The sequence below is a fragment of the Vipera ursinii genome (assembly GCF_947247035.1).
Source record: "Vipera ursinii genome assembly, chromosome: 3".
NCBI lineage: Eukaryota > Metazoa > Chordata > Lepidosauria > Squamata > Viperidae > Vipera > Vipera ursinii.
In genome coordinates, this window is record NC_139516.1 from 127,254,336 (window position 1) to 127,274,459 (window position 20,124).

Genomic DNA, 20,124 nt, shown 5'->3' on the forward strand with positions numbered 1-20,124 from the left:
GACTTTGGCATCTTCTTCTGATTCCTCGGTGAGTTCGGCGTCCTCGTGGTGGATGGCTTCTTCGTGTGGTGTCGTTTTGGCGGGCTGGATCGTTTGGATGGCTCCACCAGTAGCTTCGTCCGCCATAACCTCGTTCTGGGCATCTGCGAACGACAGGACTTCTCTTGCAAAAAGTTTTTGCTGTAGCTCTCTGTTGCGGAGGCCGCAGACGACCTGGTCTCGAAGTCGCTCTTTTAAGTCTGAAAATCGACAGAGGCGTGCGGCCTGCCTCAAGGACGCAATGTATTTGGATGCGGTCTCTCCTGGCTGCTGTATTGTTGCTCGAAGGCGTAGCGCCAAGCAATCACCGACATTTTCAGCTGGAAGTCGCTTCTTCTTCAGTTCGGCATAGGAGATGGATTCCAGCGGTGTGGGCGCGAACAGGTTTTCAGCCAGATCGAACGTTGCTGGGCTGCACACACAGAGCAGCGTGGCGGCCTTCAGTCTGTCCTCTGCAACCTGGTTTGCCTGAAGGTAGTTCTCGACCTGGGACAGGTGCGAGGGCCATCCTTCTGGTTTCTTGATGTCGAATTCATGCAGCCTTCCGACCTTGGGCATTATGCTGGTCTATGTGGCTGGCTTCTGCGTCTTTGAATCCTGCCTCTCCGTTGCTCAGGGACTGGTCCTCTGAGTGAGTGGTCGCTACGTGGCGTAGGGGGGGGGATTGCTTTTCCCACCAGGCTTTCGCTGCTAATCCCCTAGTGACTTTCAGCTCCAACGGAGAAGCAGGATCCCATCCTCGTTGCCAGTATTGTGTACTGGGTTCATTGCGCAGGAATAGAGACGAAGCAAGTGAGTCCAGCAATGATCATGTTTATTTGCTTGCAGGATCTAAACTGGAGAACTGGGCTGCAGCTGCAGCAATTTATAGCCTGGCCTCTAGGCAGCAGCCAATAGGTTTAAAGCAACCTATTGCCGCCTAGGGGTAGCCAATAGCAGCACTGGAGACGGGGTGTCTGAGGTGCTGGGAGCCATTAGCTAGCTCCAGCTTACCATGTGGTGTTATAATCAAACCCAATACATTACAGCTACAGCTTGATTTTCCTTAATATTAAGTTGGGACTGGGAGAAATTTAGAAAGATTTTTAAGAGAATGTTATCACACTCTACAACAGGGGCTCCCAACCTTTTCTATACCCCGCACCCCTAGAACAGTTCTGATATATTCTCATACCCCTTACAAAAGTTTGAAATAACGGCAACAAATTATGCACATACACTATAATTTTTAAAACCCAAGTTTTTGCACCCCCCTGGAATATCGTCTCACACCCCCAGGGTGTGCGAGTACCCCTGGCTGGGAACCCCTGCTCTACAACAATAGAATAATAGTTCTGGAATCTCTGTGATGTACATGTATGGACCTGGGATACTTCAAAGAGAGGAGAGTATGTTACGCTGGATTGTATAACTGTTAGTAAGCAGTAATCTTCTCAGATAAGTTGGCAAACACCATATCTAAATTCTGTTACAGACAGAAGCTGTTGACAGGGGGACCAGCTTCTCCTTGAAAGAATGATAACCCTAAGGATCCTATTACAGTGACTACAGTAAAAAGTAAATTGCATTGTTCATAATCCAAATTAAAAATTTTCTCCAACTATAGGTCTACACAATTGTAAGCTATTCCGTCTGCTGTTGGGTGATTTTACACAATTTATTGAGTCCTTACTTTCCTGGGCTTTATATTTTTACATGTTTTCTAGAGCTTAGCTGAAGGAGGAGATTTCTGGCAATAAGGCTTGAAATTTTGTCAGAACTTGTCAGACCAACATGTTAAGTCTGCTTGTGGTAGCAGCCCAGCAATTATTCATTCTCTGAGTAAATCATTCCTACTACAAATCTGCAACAATGGTCTTCTTGCACATTGATACTTTCATGTCAATTCAGTAAATGGACACTACTGGAAATTCTAAATAGTATTTTTATATTAAATATGAAATGAGTAGGATCTTCACCATGTTGTCTTGGACATTACTGCCCTGATGACATTCATTGGCAAAACAGAGTTTAAAATAATTGTTTGTGTTCATTAATGATCTAACAGAAACTCCAGTTCTTCATATGCACACAAATGTACAAACATAGGTCCACTATTCATCTTGATGTCATAGTTCATCAGATTTCCCTTCTTTCCATTGCTGAGAAAATTGTCCTATCACTTTCCCCATTCCTACTCTTCAAACACATGGGATTCCTTCATTTTAGCACATTTTAATAACTTAAAATCTCTTAACAGAAGCAGACAATGTTCTTTCATTGTTCTATTTACGGTATGTGGGAAATTCCACTTTAGAAAAGTCTTCCATAGTGATAATAGTCTTCCATTACTGATAATCAGTATTATTAGTACTAATAATAATCATTATTATAAATAGTTAACTGTTTGCTTTTGTGCAGGGAATTGCTCTCTACAAAAATCAAAGCGTCTTATAAGAATACAGAGAGTATTGGAAGAAGGAGGAACTGCCGACTATAGAAGAATGGACTTTAAAGGTTTCTGACCTGGCAGAGATGGCAAAGATATCGGCTTATTTGAAAGATCATTCGCAAGAACGCTATATTATGGAGTAGAGAAAATGGATTGAGTATATCCAGAACAAATATGGGACTAAGAAGTTTCATGTAGCATTTGAATAAGTCTTCCTTTCTTTTTTTTTCTTTTTTTTATATATATATTCTATATTAATAGTGTTTGTAGTTATCCTATATGAGCTAGAGAGCGATAGATTTTAGAGTTTACGGTTATTAGCATATGGTTGTTTATGATTTTTTTTTGTTTTTTATACCTTGTACTTAACTCTGGGAAGTCGGGGTGGGGGGGTGGGGAGGGGGGAGGGGTAAGGAGGGAGGGATAGGGGAGGGGTAGGGGGGACTGTTAAAGATAAAATGTATGATAAAACTTTTCAATTAAAAAAAAAGAATACAGAGAGTGCACCTCCAGAGTTGACAGGCTTCTCCCTTTACACTTGAACAAAGCAGTCCATCTCAGACTAGTGTACTTAAGCATGCCAACCCAGATAATAGACAGCTAACTATCAGAAAATTGTATAATCTTTTGTATCTTATTTTATATATTTTATTTCTCCCACACGCCCTTCAATATTATCTAATTTATTGCAATATAAATAAATATATTTATTTATAGGAAATATAAATATTCCTACTTGAAGAGTCATGACCAATTCTCATTTTTATGTTTACATAGGTACAGTATATCAATTTTAGGACTGGGTTGCAATGCATTATGGCAAGAAATCAATGCAGTAGAAACACAGTATTTTTGAAATGGCCCAAATAGACAATAAATTATCTTACCCTTCCAGAAATGGTTTTTATCTGTTTGGAACTGAGAGGTTCAAAGTCCACTCCAATGTAACCTTCCATTGCACCCAGAAGATTTATACCAAGACAGGGTGATGAATTCAGCTTTGTAATTGCTTTTTCCCACCAAGCGCTCTGATACCATCCAGGAATTATCCATTGATACTTAGGGCCAAACATTTTTTCATGAAATGCCTGCAGTAGAAATGTCAATGAAAAGAAGAAATTTCATTGGTGGAATGTAGAAGACATACGACAAAAGTATTCTACTGATGTTTTGTGCATTTAGCTTCAAAAGCTACTAACAGTTAGCTTAATATTATAAACCATAGCCTGGAAAAATAATTCTGTCTCTTTTCATATATCTATATACAATTCAAACTTTTTGGTAGAAAAGTAAAAGTCCAATTAACCGAATCCTGCTACAATACAAACACCTTTGCATTTTAATGGGCTTATAGGAGAAGCAGAGCTTTGATTGAAGACTGCTTTTATAAATAAAATGTCCAAAAAAGCTCAGAAACTTTGTTACCTAGGTTAATATGCCATTTCAAAAAAAAATTGTCAATTGTCTTGTCTAAGCTACTTTAAATGAGGGTTTAAAGTTAGAAAAGTGCAACATTTGTATCTATGATAAATAATGACTACCGTGGGACTCCAGTAGTTGAACCTCACCTACTCACCAAGTATGTTTTAATTGTATCTGCCATTCTGGCCATTTAAAGCTCTCTTGAGGTTAGGAGAGTTCAAAAGTGCTTTTGGCTGAATTGTAATGTACTGGGTGAAGTGGGTTGTTTAAGAACAAGACGATATAGGAGAACCTTGCAGATGTATTAGCATATACAGATAGACTGTTACAGCATCCCCCATGGTCACGTAATCGAAATTCAGATGCTTGCCAACTGGTTCATATTTATGATGGTTGCAGTGTCTCGGAGTCATGTGATTCCCTTTTGCAACCTTCTGACAAGCAAGGTCAATGGGGAAGCAACATTCACTTAACTCACCTTTGTTACTAAATTAACTGCAATGATTCATTTAACATCTGTGGCAAGAAAGGTAGTAAAATGGGGCAAACCTCACTTAAAAACCATCTCACTTAGCAATGAAATTTTGGGCTCAACTAAGGTCATAGGTTGAGGACTACCTCTATTGGGGTAGGAAAAGTAGAACTTTAGTCTATCTAGAATATTTAAACATTCATTTAATTATTTATTTACATTAACTAACCTTCATCAGAAATTCTTAAGAGAATTTACACCATTTTAAAAATCAAATTCTAAATTTATTGTAATAATAAAAGATTGTCAAATTAATTTGCATCAAACACATAGCTTCAACTTATTCATATCAGGTTGAAATTATCCCTGTTGCTGCATGCTTGATGTAGCCTTCCTAACTGGTAAATCCTAATTCAAAATTAAAACCAAAATTGGGAAATCATTTAAACTCAGCTTGTTTAAACCCAAGAGTTGTCCACTTGTTTGATTTACCCAGATATAGGGTTTAATCTATGGATACTTAGAATAAATTTCTACTGAGAATGGCATTATGGGATTTACAAAAAAGAAGAGTAAAAGATAATTCCATTTATAACTAAATGGAAAGACTCCTGTTAAACTTTTTAACAACTACTTAACACTTTGTTATAAATGACTAATTTACTGAAATTATTTTCCTGCCTTTAAATCTGCTATTCCAGACTAACATACTTGAAGATACTTTATATACAGTAGTTATTCAAATTCACATTTATTTAATTTTTCTTCCAATTTTTCTTCCAATGTTCAGATAGTGTTTTGCCTTATCAAAATCTACACACAAGAGCCCTGGTAACGCAAGTGGTTAGAATTCAGTATTGCAGGCTAACTCTTCCCACAGCCAGGAGTTCGATCCTGACCACGTCAAGGTTGACTCAGCCTTTCATACTTCCGAGGTCAGTAAAATGTGGACCCAGATTGTTGGGGGCAATATGTTGATATTTGTAAACTGCTCAGAGAGTGCTTATAAACTAAAGCACTACTGAACAGCATATGTCTAAGCGCTATTGCTATTATTATATCGTTTGAATTGGCCGGTCTGGCCTGATGGGGGAGCTGGGTTTTAAATTGTCATTTTAGATTGCATTATTGTTTTTTAATTGGGCACTGATTTAATCTTTGTTTTAACTTTTGTATAGTATTGTATTTTTATTTATATGCCCTGTGAACCGCCCTGAGTCCCCAGGGAGAAGGGCGGTATATAAATTAAATAAAACGTAAATGTAAACGTATCCACCTTAATACCAGATTTCCCAACAAAAGCAGCATTGCATTTGTATATATTAAATTAATGCAGACTTCACAATTCTGACTCCATATGCAATCTGCACTCAGATCAAACTAAAATATTGTATTTGTATATCAAACCAAGGAATTTTAAGGAAATTTTGCTACACTGTACAATATATGTTCCCAGAAGTGCTTATAAATATTAAACATTTAAATAAGGCAAGAAATTATTAATTTAATCATTGGGGTATGTGACAAAACTTTTCTTTATCTCTTTCCTTTTTTCACTTACACAACAGAATACTTTTGCTGCCATTTCCTCATTAAACTGGCCAAGAATAATTCTAACATCATTTCCCTGCAAGGGAAAAAGAAGAGATATCAGTTATTGACATTTTCATTCATATTACTCAAATGCTGTTGTACATAGCAAAAAAAAAACAACCTCCAAACATTTTCAATCGACAAATTTCTGTGCTACATGTATCCTAGAAGATGAAAATATAGCAGTGAATTATTGCTAAGAAATAATAAAATTCATATATAATGTTTTCATATTATCTGTGAAATGCAATGATTATTACATATGAGGCACAAAAATCATTACTATAATAACTTTTTTAAAAAATGCTTCATAGAAGGCTATACAGTAGGACTACATCATTCATAGATGCTCTAGCGAACCAGTGCAGTTTCATGCTACTAATTAACCACTAACTAATAATAATGTGGGCAATAAATTTAACAGAGATGTGCAAAAGGATTTTGTATTCATATTTTATTTGTTAGTAATAAAATGCCAAGTTAATTACATAAACTTCTTATGAAACTGAAGCTAAGCACAGAATTAAGACTGAAATTGTTGCTAATTTGAAACATATTGAAAGAGAATATTTTTGCATATGCCTATTATTATACACTGGACTTTAAAAGTATCAAAATGAATTATTTTCTGCTGTGCAGGAAACCTGGGTACCTTCACATCTAGTTGTTCATCATGCAAATAGATAAAGAAGTATCATCAATAAAAGTTATTTCATTTTCAAAATCAGAAGAGAAAAACATCAAGAATCTTTCCTACGAAAATCTAGTTACCGTATGCCTTTTCTTCTTATACATAAAATGGCAGTGCAAAGAAGCAGCATATCCTGATATTTTTTTCTAAAATTACATATCAATAGTTATTTTAGTTTTGTAAAAGGAAAAATTATACACCGATGTTTCCAAGGGCAAATCAAACTTGCTTGAAAGTAATTCTCTGTTTGTATCACTACAATTCATGTGCTTCATGTGCTTCTCTAGTACATAGCTGATATGAGACGGTTATACTTTAATATTTTAATAATTGTATTTTATTGAAATTCATTTCAATGAATTTGTGAAAGGCTTTTGCAAAAGACATTTGTGTTTGAAAGGTGGAGATAGGCAAACAGTTAAATACAGCAGATGTTAGGAAGATTCTCCTTCTTGCTATGAAATAACTTAACTTGGTTAGAGTGAAATAGAATTTAGTACAGCTAGTCCTCAAAGTTACATGGCCTTGAAAAGGGTACTATAGAGCCTTTAAAGCACTTCTGGGCCATTTTAAAATATATCCCTGCCCCCTCTCCCACAAGGTCAAGTGATCGTAATCTGGGTGCTTGGCAAATGTTCACATAGCCAGTTTCCAAATCACCCTGTGATTATGTGATCACCATTAGCAATGTTCTGCTGCTGGATTCTCCAGACAGTCAATGGGGAAGCTGGCAGGGAAGATTGCAAGCCACCTGCAATCAGACTTCTACTGATTTGGTCTTCATTAGAAGAGAGCTGAACTCCTTTGGTGGGGTGCAGAAATGGAGATTAGATCCTGAATCCCACCAAAGACATTCCCTTCCACACCTGGAAGAGAGATGCCATCCTTCAGCAAGTAGTAGCTCCTTCGGCAGCCTCTAAAGATAAAAGGGAGCTAAAATCCAAGCAGAGAGAGTGGAGAGGCCGTGTGATAAATAAGCAGTGCAGGGTTCCTCAGACAGGCGAGAGAGGTCTTGGGAAGACTAGTGTAGGTCACACATGAGTGTCTCTTCCTGTTTGGATTTTGGCAAGGAGAATTTTCAGCTACTTTGTGAAGGCTCCCATGGTTTCCCCCCACCTTTCCAGACCCTGCACTCCTTACCTGAGAAACCATCCACTTAACAACCCTCTCAACTGCATAATGACCACCACCAAGAGTCCCAAGATTGCAATCATTGAATGAAACAGTAATGTTTGCAATCATGTGATATCTTGCTTAATGCTTTGTTCAATGACCAAGATATCAGGTTAAATTGTAGTTGTAAACTGAGGATTACCTCTATATTTCTGAACATAATATCATGGAGATTTGGTTCTCATAACTGTAAAAAACATTAACGCTCGCAGTAACTCTCCAAGTTGGAATTCAGAGTTCACATGATTGTATGACTCTCTGTGCCAGAACTCACACAGATAATAACCCTATACAGATAGTCATCATTTAATGATTGTTAAGACTGGGAACAGATGCAATCCCTGGGTGCAATCCCCAAACATCTGGGGCAACACTATTGGCATTGACAAAATCACCCTCTATTAATTGCAAAAGATAGCTTTACTTGGAACAGCTTATATTCTGTAACAATATTATTATTATTATTATTATTATTATTATTATTATTATTATTATTATTATTATTATTATTATTATTATTATTAATCTGCCTATCCCAGGTCCCTGATAAAAATACCAAAAATCCAGTCAAAATTTCTGGCTGTGTGACGAACTATAATAAATAACACTGACTCCTTAGATAATTCCACCTACCCTTGAGCGATGATATTGACCATTTTTGGAGAATCCTGTTCTAGACAGTCTTTAGAAACTATTAAGTTGCTTCTAACTAATATGCTTAGGATCACAGTACTATCCTCAGAATTATTCTGATTCATTTCCTTTTCTATTAAAAATAAAAGTATGGGTATTTCATTTATCCTCTCAAAATAATCAGCTTGCACTTCCTTTATGTGGACCAATAGGTTTCCCATTCATTGTTACTCTAATTTATTTTTAGTAGTAATCCAGGTTCAGCAATATTAGCTTGATTAGGTAGTTTGATTACTCTATAAAGTTCCTGAAAACGGAGTGGGAGTTCATTATAGGAGGAAAAACCTATTCAATCTGTTTTCTTAATTTCTAATTGCAGCTGTTTCCTGTTCTTGGAAATATACTGAAATTGGTAAGGCTAGATTCTGGGCATCTTCTAATGCTGTCAATTTTATCCCTAAAATTTAGAAAGAGAGAGAGAAAAATGGGAAAATGTTCCAAAATGTTAAAGAAATATCAACTGGGAATGCTATTTTATTTATTGGTGTGAATGGCCATCATTTCTTTTATGTATTAAAAGGTAGCAATGTTAGTATTCATGTTTATACAGAGACTGTATTTGACAGTCATGCCAGAATAATAAACAAGATGTTTGGCTTAGTGAGGAGCAGGGGACAGAGGGCAGAGGTAGTAGCAATTGCTACATTCTCTGGTGACAGCCTGAAAAACATCCAGAGATAATAGCACACAGAAAGATGCAGACAAAAGCACAGCAGCTTAATATTTATGCTCCATGTTCCGAAAAGCTTCAAATTAAAAAAATGAGATGAGATACACTCCCATCTAAGGTTAATTTACAATTTCAAAACTAATAACAAAGGTTATCACATTTATCTGAGCAAATTAAAATTACAGAAAAATATACATCAAAATGCCTTACATTTGGTCACTGAGATTCATACATCTCGGGTTGTTCCAATAATATACAACCTACAAAACAGATTGATATCTATGCTTTGCAGAGAAGCCCCCCCAATAAAAAAGTTATAAATAGCATTAATAATTTTTATTTGTATGCCCTATTTCTTTCTTTAGGAAAGTGTATTGGGAATTAAAGTGTCAGTCAACTGGAATAATTTCTGTTTCCTACTAGGGAGCCTTTAACTCTTACTTCTGGTCAATCCTGAAGGGCAAATATGTTAAAAATAAAAAAAATATTACAAACTAGCCATTTAACTTCTAGACAGCATAGGGCCTTCTCAGTGGGGGCGCCTGCCCTTTGGAACCAGCTGCCAGTGGAGCTGAGGACTGCCCCCGACCTCCGTTCATTCTGCCGGGGCCTGAAGACCTGGCTCTTCTAGCTCTCTGGCCCAGGCTAAGGATTAATCTTATTTTAACTGGGGTTTTATTTATACAGGGACAAATATAATTTTTTTAAACTTGTTTTTAACTTTTGTATCTTGGTTTTTAATTACCCTGTAAACCGCCCTGAGTCCTTCGGGAAAGGGCGGTATATAAATGTAATAAAATAAAAATAAATAAATAAAATATAACATTCATTATCATAAAGATGATAACCACAGAGATATGGACAGTGCAAACAGATTGAAAAATATGAAAGCCAATATATAATAAACGGGCAGTTTAAACTTATTTAATATTTATGGTTGGTTATGTTGTTGACTGATGGCGCTGAAGGTGTTCAAATGGTTTTCCAGATATTTTGGGATTGCACCTAGGATGCCTACTACTACTTGTACTATTTTTGCTTTCTTTTGCCATGATCATTCTACTTCTATTTGTAGTTCGTCAGACGTGAACAACCAGACCAACCTGTGTAGAATACAAATTAGCTACTTTATTGCTCTATACCTATTTCACAGGAATCTTCACAGACTGGCAGCTTGCCTCAAGAAAGACTAGATGAAGTCCAATGGCATTCAAGGTGAGTCAGATTTGCCTTCTTGTGTTTACATAATGACTCCAGATTAATTCCCCATTTGAGTCCCCTTCCTGACTGGAACAGTTGCTCTCCAAAATTCTTATATTTTGTGATTTTCTTCCTTCCTTTCCATTCTTTTGTTTCAATATTGAGAAAAATTCAATTATCTGGATGTTAACCTCTTTAATATGAATTTTATGTTGTTTCAAAATAACAGTGTCAATGCATGGGATGAAATTTACAAAGATACACTGAGATGCAAAAAACTGCATTTGTCATTGCTGAGAAGAATCTCTGTGATTAAGATGAATGCTTTACCCAGAATCTTATTTCTATTTTAGACAGTAACTATATTGATGAACAATGTATCGTTTAACAATAGCAAAAATATATTTCCAAATTAATTTGGCAAGGCTAGAAACCGAGTATTAAATATTTATTATTTATTTATTAAATTTATTTGCCACCCATCTCCCTGCAAGGCAAAAAAAAAAAATAACTTGCTGTAGGGTGTTAAAGAAAGAGGAGCACTGAGATTACCAGATCTGAAATTGTATTTTGCAGCATGCTGTTTAGTATCAATGAAAAAGTGGGTGATCTTAAGAAATAGGAGGTTATTGGATCTTAAAGGATCTGGTTTAAGATTTGGTTGGTCTGGTTATTTGTGGTATGAGAAAATTGGGGTTATTGTAGATTTTTGGAACCACTTTATTAAACATGCTGTATTGAAAATTTAGAGTAGATATAAAGTAAGATTCTATCCTCAGATACCTTTATGGTTGTCAACTCAAGATGCTTTTTTTAGAAGGGAATGACAATTAAATCAAAATGGTTAACTTGTGCTAATGTACTGTCTTGCTCCCAAAGAGAACTTGTTAAAAACAAGAAAAGATCTGGAATTAGGTTATACATGTTATTGGTTTTCATATGGTCAGCTAATAAAAAGATTTAAATTTTATAACAATTATGATTTTGAAAATGAGTAAAACTGAATTTGATGCAGGATTCTATACAAATGATCACCACTTTTGCTATGTACAAACTGTTGCTGAAGATGAAAACTGAACATGAACAACTTAAGGACTGTATTTGTCACCAGATGTCCAGTATAATACATGGCTGATGACCAATCCAGTACAGGTTTCTGTAAGGTACCATATTATTTAATGGAAATACACTCTTTCTCTGTCTTCTCTGATGAGACTTGTCCAGTAGCATGATTGAAACACAGGCACCATTCTCATCTTCCTTGAAGCCCACAAGCCAGCCCCACAACCATGTCAAGATAATGCTTCACTAGGAGAAATCATCATCATCATCATCATCATCATCATGTCTGTTCTTATACTTCAACAAAATTTGGCATCTGATATTATTTTGCATTTTTGAAGAAAAAGAAATTAAACTTGTAAATTGTGTAGCACACAAAACATTCTTGATCCCATTATGTATAATTCTGTTGGCAACCTGGTTATAACTTTACTAATTTCATTTCTATGTTGTTACAGAATTTAATATCAAATATAATTATTTTATATCATGACTATAATAGCAACCACCATAAATATCAAAATCTAAAAGGAAGTTTTCAAACTAAGGCCTATTAAAACTGCTTATTTTAAACTGCTGGAGGGTTTTTGCTACACAATTAGTTTTTTATCTTAGCAAAAGAGTTGCACCTACCTTAAGCTTCTTGACACTTGTACAAGGATCATTAGAAAAACTCTCTGTATCTGATATTTCAATATCTTCACCATACAGAACTCCAGTTAGATCATTCCGTACCTATTAAAGAATGGAAAAATGACAAAATAAACGTATAGGTTTTTTTTTAATACTGAGCATTTTACTGTCTTGTCTGTTAATACTTTACAAATACACCCTAAGTTAACATTTAATATAGGCATTTTATATAAAATAAAATGAAGAATGAGAGGTGGGTTTTTCACATAAGTACAGATAGTCCTCCTCAAGTTAACAACCATTCATTCAGCGACATTCATTCAGTTACAATAGTGCTGAGCTAATGGTACTTACACCTGGTTCCCAAAATTACAGTTGTTGCAGCGCCCCGGTGGCCATGTGATCAACATTTGGGCATTTAACAGCAGGCCCACATAACAGCTGAAGGACCCCTTGAATTCACCCCACCTGCCTACCTCCTCTCCCCATTTCAGCCATTTTGACAACCCTGTACAGCTGCACTCTTCAGCGGCAGCAATGAGGCTGGAGTAGAGGGGGGGGGTCTTCAACAGTAACAGCTGCCTGCCATTGATACCAGGCAGACAGTTTGGGGGAGGGGAGCTGAAGAGGAGGCAGTCCTTTGCTTTACAGAGGCTCAGGCTTGGGAGGGATCAAGCTGGGAATGGCTTGGATCCGGGTGGGTCCGCACCTAATGACCAGTGGTATTTGTTAACAATAGCAACAGGGAGCGCAGGATTGATGTTGCTAAGTGATGCAACTGCATGACACTGTGCATTACTTCCAAATCATTTAGCAACAGAAATTCTATTCCCAATTATTCTTATAACTCAAGGAGCACCTGCAGAAGTAAGATCCATAATTTAGCTACTATTGCGCAAAGAAATAACTGTAACCTGTGGAAAGTTATTCCATACAACTGCATTGTAAATCCCAGATAAATTCTACATTAACCTTAAAACACGAATTATGCACTGGAAACAACTAAATGCAATGCTGAATATTATCATTGAATATATGATGTATAATTTTCGCACATTTTTCTTCATTAATTCATTCAAAGTCACATCAATATTTATTTTTATTGCATGTAATTTTCAACAGAAACCTGTTAATTAAGTATCATATATTTTAGAAACAAAATATATTAGATTCAGCTTCATAATAAAATGATTCCTGTAAGTCTACTTGACATGTAAAAGCAATTTATAAAAGTGTTTTGTGAAAGTTCAGCAAAAAGGAAGCATAATGAAGAAAACCAAGCCTGTACTCTAATTAATGAGATTTAAGTTATATGCTATCCATACAAGTCATCAGTGATTCTGGATGGCTATCACTGTAATAAAATAATATAATCAATTATAATGCAGATAAGGCAAGTATGCAGATATGTTCATAAAATCCAATAAGCACCACTGAAGGCAAGAACATATAACTATCAAGACCAAATTCACAGGGAGAAAACTAAGCTTTTGATGCCTTCCAAAAGGCTATCAAGATTGGGTTCCATCAAATTTGAGGGCAGAGATAATTCCAAAGAAGACACACTTCCTAGATCTCACTTTATGATAAAGAACAAGGAAGGGACATGGAAAATGCCAAGCCTAGAACAGCATATGAAATGATTTAATATAACCAAAGACAAGTAGTCCTACACTGTATTTATATACATGTCCATATGAATAGGTGTATGTATAAAGTGAAGATGCTGAAGTGCTGGATAGCTTCTGCCTTTTGGGATCCACTATTAGTAACAGAGGAAATTTCTAGTTAAATACTGTATTCTATGGAGTAACACTTGGTAGGGAAGCAACAAGGGTGCAAGCACAGATATTCAGATGTTGTGATATATTTACGGTATATGTAGAACTGCAACTTAAGAAATATTTTAGGATGGGAGAGTTAGTATATAAGAAGAGACAGCTCATATGGGGGTTGTAACTGTTGTAACTGTTCTGCGTCTTTTTTCAGTCTTTTTAAACCAATTTTGCTCAGTGCCACTGAATGTGATTTCCTTATTTATTCCTCAAACATCAAAAATGGAGAATTTATCGCAACTCGTAACATGACCCCATAAAAGTGACAGGAAATTTGACAAGATACATTTTAGGACAGAACAACTCATCACGCCTTTCTAGTTGGGTCAGGCAAGAGGCATACTAAAAGAACCACTCATAAATCATCTTGGTTGCATTAGCCAGAACTGAAATGTCTCTGAGCATGCCTGTTTACAACCTATTGCTTCTAAATGCCTCATTAAATAAAATTTACCAGGAGGAAAACATGCCTTCCCAGTTGTTAGAGGTGAAGACCCTGTCACAAAGCATACTCCCCTCGGAATCTCTGCATACATATCTTCCTAATGACACAAGTCAATCAAATTAAGAAAAAGATAAATATAATTCACATGCAGGCATATATACACACTCTAGCTGGTAAGAAAAAAGAGAGGAATTTGCAGACATATAACCGTTGCTTTTCTTAAAACTCCTTTACTGTGTTCATCTAGGTAAGATTTAAATGCATATGCGTGTGGGCTTAGATTTACATGTAAAGATTTAGGATTTATTTATTGGTATGTGTTATTAAAGTCCTCTTCTAATTCTTTGCATTACTTCAATATTTTATTTATTTAGAATATTTTTTATACTTTTTGTTAATGTCTGACTGAGGTGCATTTGTTAGTATGGGTAGTAAGTAAGTCTCATATCTAAACCAGTAGTCCCCAGTTCATCAGAACTCATAGTAAGCTTCTCATGTGATGTAAGTCATCTCGCTATGAGGCTAATCCAGAGAACATCCTGCATCTTTCAGGAACATTATCAAAGGCACGCTTTGGGTGATGTACTGTCCCCTGAACCTGGCAGCATCATATTAGAAGTACCCAAAGGGTATTGTACAGAACAATCAATATAATGGTCCTGACAATGTGATCAAAGTTTCATGTTATATGTTAAAATGTGTAGAGCAGACATGTCAAACACAAGGCCCGGGGGCCGGATCCGGCCTGCGAAATGGTTTCATGTGGCCCACGAAGCCATCCTGGAAACAGTGAGGGAACGGCCCCCACTGCCTAGGCCCTGGCCCAGAGACCCTCCTCCTGCCAGAGACCCTCAGATCTGTCCCACTCCTGCCCAGGCCCCCATAGACACCCTTGATGCGAACGATGTAGAGCTGGCCACGCCCACCCAGTAGGCCATACGCACTCTAGCCACGCCCACCCAGTAGGCCATGCCCACCCTTGCCATACCGACCCGGCCCCCTGAGGGCAACCGCAGTGCTGATGCGGCCCTCAATGAAATTGAGTTTGACACCCCTGGTGTAGAGCTTCAAGTGTACCCTGTGAACTTGACTGACTCTAGAAATAACTAGGTTCAGAACATAAAATGCCACAATTAAGTAGCAATCAATAACTTATAATATAACTTTGGATGATAGTATAAAAATTTAGAGGTTGCATTTATCTGGTTTCTCTCCGTGTAAGCACTGACAAGGCAATTAAGACAAAATTAACCCACTACGAATACTAAATATAGGAAAACAATACATTAAAACTAATATAAAATTATAGTTCACATAGCCTTAATATTATACTACCATGTACTATGATACATTTTCCCTTTATTGATAACAGAAAGCTGAAGTACAGACAGTCCTCGACTTACAACAGTTCGTTTAGTGACCGTTCAAAGTTACAACGGTATTGAAAAAAGTCACTTATGAATGGGGAAAGGAAGGCAATGGGAACCCCCTGATTTATCTTCTGAAGAAACCTGTGATCCAGAAGTTATAGGGTGAGTCACTGCATGGTTTGGGGGAGAGTGCTAATTTCTTTATACAATTCAAAACAAAACTAAAGCAAGTCACAGCAGGCAGACTAGCCTCAGTTTCATCCTGTGAACCTGGTTATGAGCTAAAAAGTTTTCATTCATTGATCCTAGCATTTATTTCCTTTATATCACAGGACCTATATAACTTTAAAAAAACACAGGAAAAACAAAACAAAAATAAAACTAAATTTTATAATGGTATGGGGGGGGGGAGAGAGGGAGGAGTAAATTAGCTTTCCACTATCTGGCATTCTCAAATGAGTTAGACTTCCTAATTCTAAGCTGATGGTCATACATAACTGAAGAGTATCAGAAGTTGGGAGGTTGAACTGACTGATAAAGAATTTTTGCAACATAAATTGGCAAACATAAAAGTGCATCACCAAGCAATGAAAAAACTTAGTCCCTCTTTTTTTAAAGTTGTTCTGTTCTCAAAAACTCAGACTCGGATTGTATATAGAAATAATTACCTGCAGTAAAGAAAAGAAAAAGAAACCTCGCAAAGGAGCTATCTGAAGAGGAAAAGTAGCACTCTAAATCACCCCAGGAATACAGGTGTCCAAAATTTAATTAAATATGTGCATCCTGTATTATAATATGTGATTTTAAGATAGCCTATGTAATTTAATAATGATTAAGAATCAAATTAATTAATTGACTTGATCTAGAATTAAGGAAATGAGAATAAAGAAGTTAAATGCTCTTTCTAATTTTATTTTTTTTATTAAAAAATACCCTCTAGTTAGACCAAAAACATCCCCTTTCTTTCACTGTATACACTCCTAACAACTGCTCTGAAAGGAGCTTCTCCTATTTTAAAGTGGCCATAATACAATCAAGTGTTAATATACATCTGAAAAAAATCAGCGAATTCCTCTATTCTACTCTATATGATGTTAACATGCTGACTGACCTAAAATGGTATTAGTTGTGTAGTGTATATCAGTCTGTGAAACGGAGTTCAGTGCAATGCCTGTTGTTTATTTATTTATTTCAATTTAGAATGCCTTGCAGCTCCAACTTATTGGCAGTTCACAATATAATATTGTATCATAAAAATCAATAAAGACCAAAAACAAAATGGGACCTGGGCACAATATTCAGACAAATAAAAGTAACATATATACCCAACAAGGGACCCCCATCCATCTCAACCCAAGGCCTGGGAGAATGACACGGACTTCAAGGCTTTGCAGATTGCCAACAGAGTGAGAGGCACAAGGATTTCAGTGGGGGTGACATTCCAAAAGCCAAGTTCCCTATGTCCTGATAGATGATGCTTGTTTAACTGAAGATACCTAAAGGATGCAAATTTTGCCAGGATGAATGGCCAGGTGGAAATCTTAGAAGATAGGTGGTCCCTTTAACAACCTGGCCTTATGGCATGCAGGATTTTATATGTAAGAGCCAGTATGTTGAATTGTACTCAGGAGGAGACTTCCAGAAGCAGACTTCCAGCTTGTGGAGTAGAGGTGTACATGGTACACCAAGGCCATCAAGCTTCTCACTGCCCGAACTGCTACATTCTGATCCGCTGAAGCATCTGAATAATTTTAAGGATAGCCTCGTGTAGAGAACGTTGCAGAAAAGGAGTATACAAATATTAAGAGACTACCTATACTTGGACAGTCAGCTTGTAGTGTTATTCGTGGAATTCTAAATCTTGTTCATAGTCTTCTGTTCCACTAAGTGCATTATCAATGTAGATTCATGAATTCTATAGAATATGGTGTTTTCCAGTAGAAGATATATGATGAGGTGGCTGCTATAATTTCTCTTATCTTTCTACAATGTCTGTGGTAACCTCCAACCAATGAAACTAAGGCTGCTTTAGGAGATACTCTGAAAATTTCATTTACTACACTAGGCTTTTAGAGGATAATGAATACTGGCGGGGGAAATGAAGTATACTGCTTCCAGGAAACATTTCAGAATTCTTATGATTGTTTATAAAGCAACAACCAGGTAATGTTTCATCTGTATTTTATTCTGATACATTTTGATGTTTAAAAAATAGAATATGAAAGAAAAAGAATGACACCTCCAGAATATATTCCAAGAGGAAAGAAAAGATTTAAATTTTAGGCTGGGGGAACATTCTATTGAGTAACGTGTTTATAATAGAAGGAGTTCCTACAAAATGAAAATGCTGGGATGTTGATAGGTAAAAATTGAAAGTGCTTTAAAGACATTTTTATGTCAAGAGCTGGGAAAAGCCAAGCATATAGCATAGAGTCCCACAGGTCTGCAACCCGCGGCTCCGGAGCCGCATGCGGCTCTTTCAGCCGTCTCCTGTGGCTCCCAGTCCTCTGCCATGTGCAGTCCAAAAAAAAAAGTGGGACTAAAAAGGTTCAACCAATCAATTCAAATATGCAGGGTAGGTGCATATCTCGCCTTGGCTCCACTCTTCAGTCAAACCCTGTTCTGCGCATGCGTCCATGTATGCGCATGTGCACACATTTTTTGCGGCTCCCAGTTTTTCCTTTTGTGAGGGAACCGGTTCCGAGTGGCTCTTTCACTGTTTCAGGTTGCTGACCCCTGGCATAGACAAAGACATACTCCAGAAATGCAGTATGAAAGAAACCTTCAAAAGTATAAATTTATAATTAGTCACCCAGACTAGTAAATCTTACAAGCAGCTTGCTAGGTGTAGTGTATGCTGCTAGCATACACAGGAAATGCCAGCGCAGCAGGGGGCTGGTCAGCTCCAGGCGATAACCGCTGAGGCGGGGAAAAGCCGGATGGAGCAAGTTTGACAGCCCCGGCGTGGTCAGCTCTGGAGGGAAGCCAGGGTTTAAACCTATTGGCCACATGCACTGGCGGGAAGCCCAGGTTCAATTCTATTGGCCATCATTCACCTGGGCAGGTATAAGAAACACCAGGCAAACCCCTTTGTCCCAGATTCATTCCTGATCCGAATAAAAGAAATACTACCCAGCTCAAGTGTCCGTCTCTCTTCATGCGACCACGCGACTTTGCACTGGCGACGAGGATGGGATCCTGCACCGGACAACGCTAGCCACGGACAGAATCCAATCGGCAGCCCCGGATCCAGACGCAGGACAACCGAGACAACAAGATGACACAACTGGGTCAGTATCCCCTTTTCAATAGCGGCCGCCCTGAGGAGTGGGAAGCCTTCGTGGGGCAGATAGAATGCTACCTGAGGGCGAACGGGGTGAAGGAGGACCGGCAGAGAGCGGCGGTACTGCTCTGCAGCTGCAGCACAGAAACCTACCAGCTGGCGGTCGGCCTCTGCGCACCCGATGACATCCACTCCGTCGGCTACAACGAATTGCTGGCGAAACTGTCTGAACATTTCAAGCCCGAGACGTCCGAGATCGCCTGGCGGTATCGTTTTGAAAAACGGGATCAGCGACCAGGTGAGTCTGCCAAACAGTATATGGCAGCTCTGAGGCTGGCAGCTCGCCTCTGCAATTTCGAAAATCTAGAAATTAGGCTGCGGGATCGGCTCGTTTGCGGGGTGAGGGACAGGAAGCTGCGCCAGAAACTTTTTGCTAAGCAGAAACTGACCCTGAGGGATGTCCAAGACGAACTCCTAGCCTGGGATGCAGCCGAGGAGCCCGAGACGAGGGAGGGCGGATCCATCCACCAGGTGAGAAGAGGCACCGACGCAGACGGGAAAGAGCTGGAGGTGGATGCCATCAACCGACCTCAGCGATCCTTCAACCCCGACCAAGACAACAGAAAAGAACCGAGACCAACCACGGCAGGCGAGAGAGACCGGCGGACTAGCCTTGTGGGGTTAGGGTGGTTTAACGCCTTGGGCATCAAAATCACAGGGATTAATCAAACACGGAGCCATTTGTCCCTAGAAGCAGTCTGTGAGGAATTCGCGGACGTGTTCGATGGGCAGTTGGGAAAGTACACGGGTCCCCCAATCTCATTTAGACTAGATCCCCAGGTACAACCCATAAGGATGAAGGCGAGGCGTGTTCCTTTCGCATTAAAGCAAAAGATAGAGCGGGAATTGGATAAGCTGGTAGACCAGGGAGTGTTAACACCAGTGGATGGAGCAGATTGGGAGACTCCCATCGTAACGCCAATTAAAGCAAATGGGGAAATTCGTATCTGCGCTGATTATAAAGGGACGATAAACCGAGCTTTAAGTGCCCATTCCTATCCAGTCCCTGCAGTCAGCAGCATCTTAGCGTCCCTGCAAGGCGGGTCGGTGTT

At 38.2% G+C, this 20,124-nt stretch overlaps 1 protein-coding gene across 1 annotated transcript in view; it reads right to left on the reverse strand.

Moving 5' to 3' along the window:
• GABBR2 (gamma-aminobutyric acid type B receptor subunit 2) overlaps positions 1–20,124 on the reverse strand; it is a gene marked incomplete at its 5' end in the record, with an annotated part of 408,227 nt that overhangs the window by 269,940 nt on the left and 118,163 nt on the right. Inside the window, 3 exons of the mRNA XM_083360642.1 lie at positions 3,358–3,558; positions 5,926–5,991; positions 12,080–12,181. Of these exons, the coding sequence (XP_083216768.1) occupies positions 3,358–3,558; positions 5,926–5,991; positions 12,080–12,181 (369 nt within the window). The remainder of the gene's footprint in view (positions 1–3,357; positions 3,559–5,925; positions 5,992–12,079; positions 12,182–20,124) is intronic.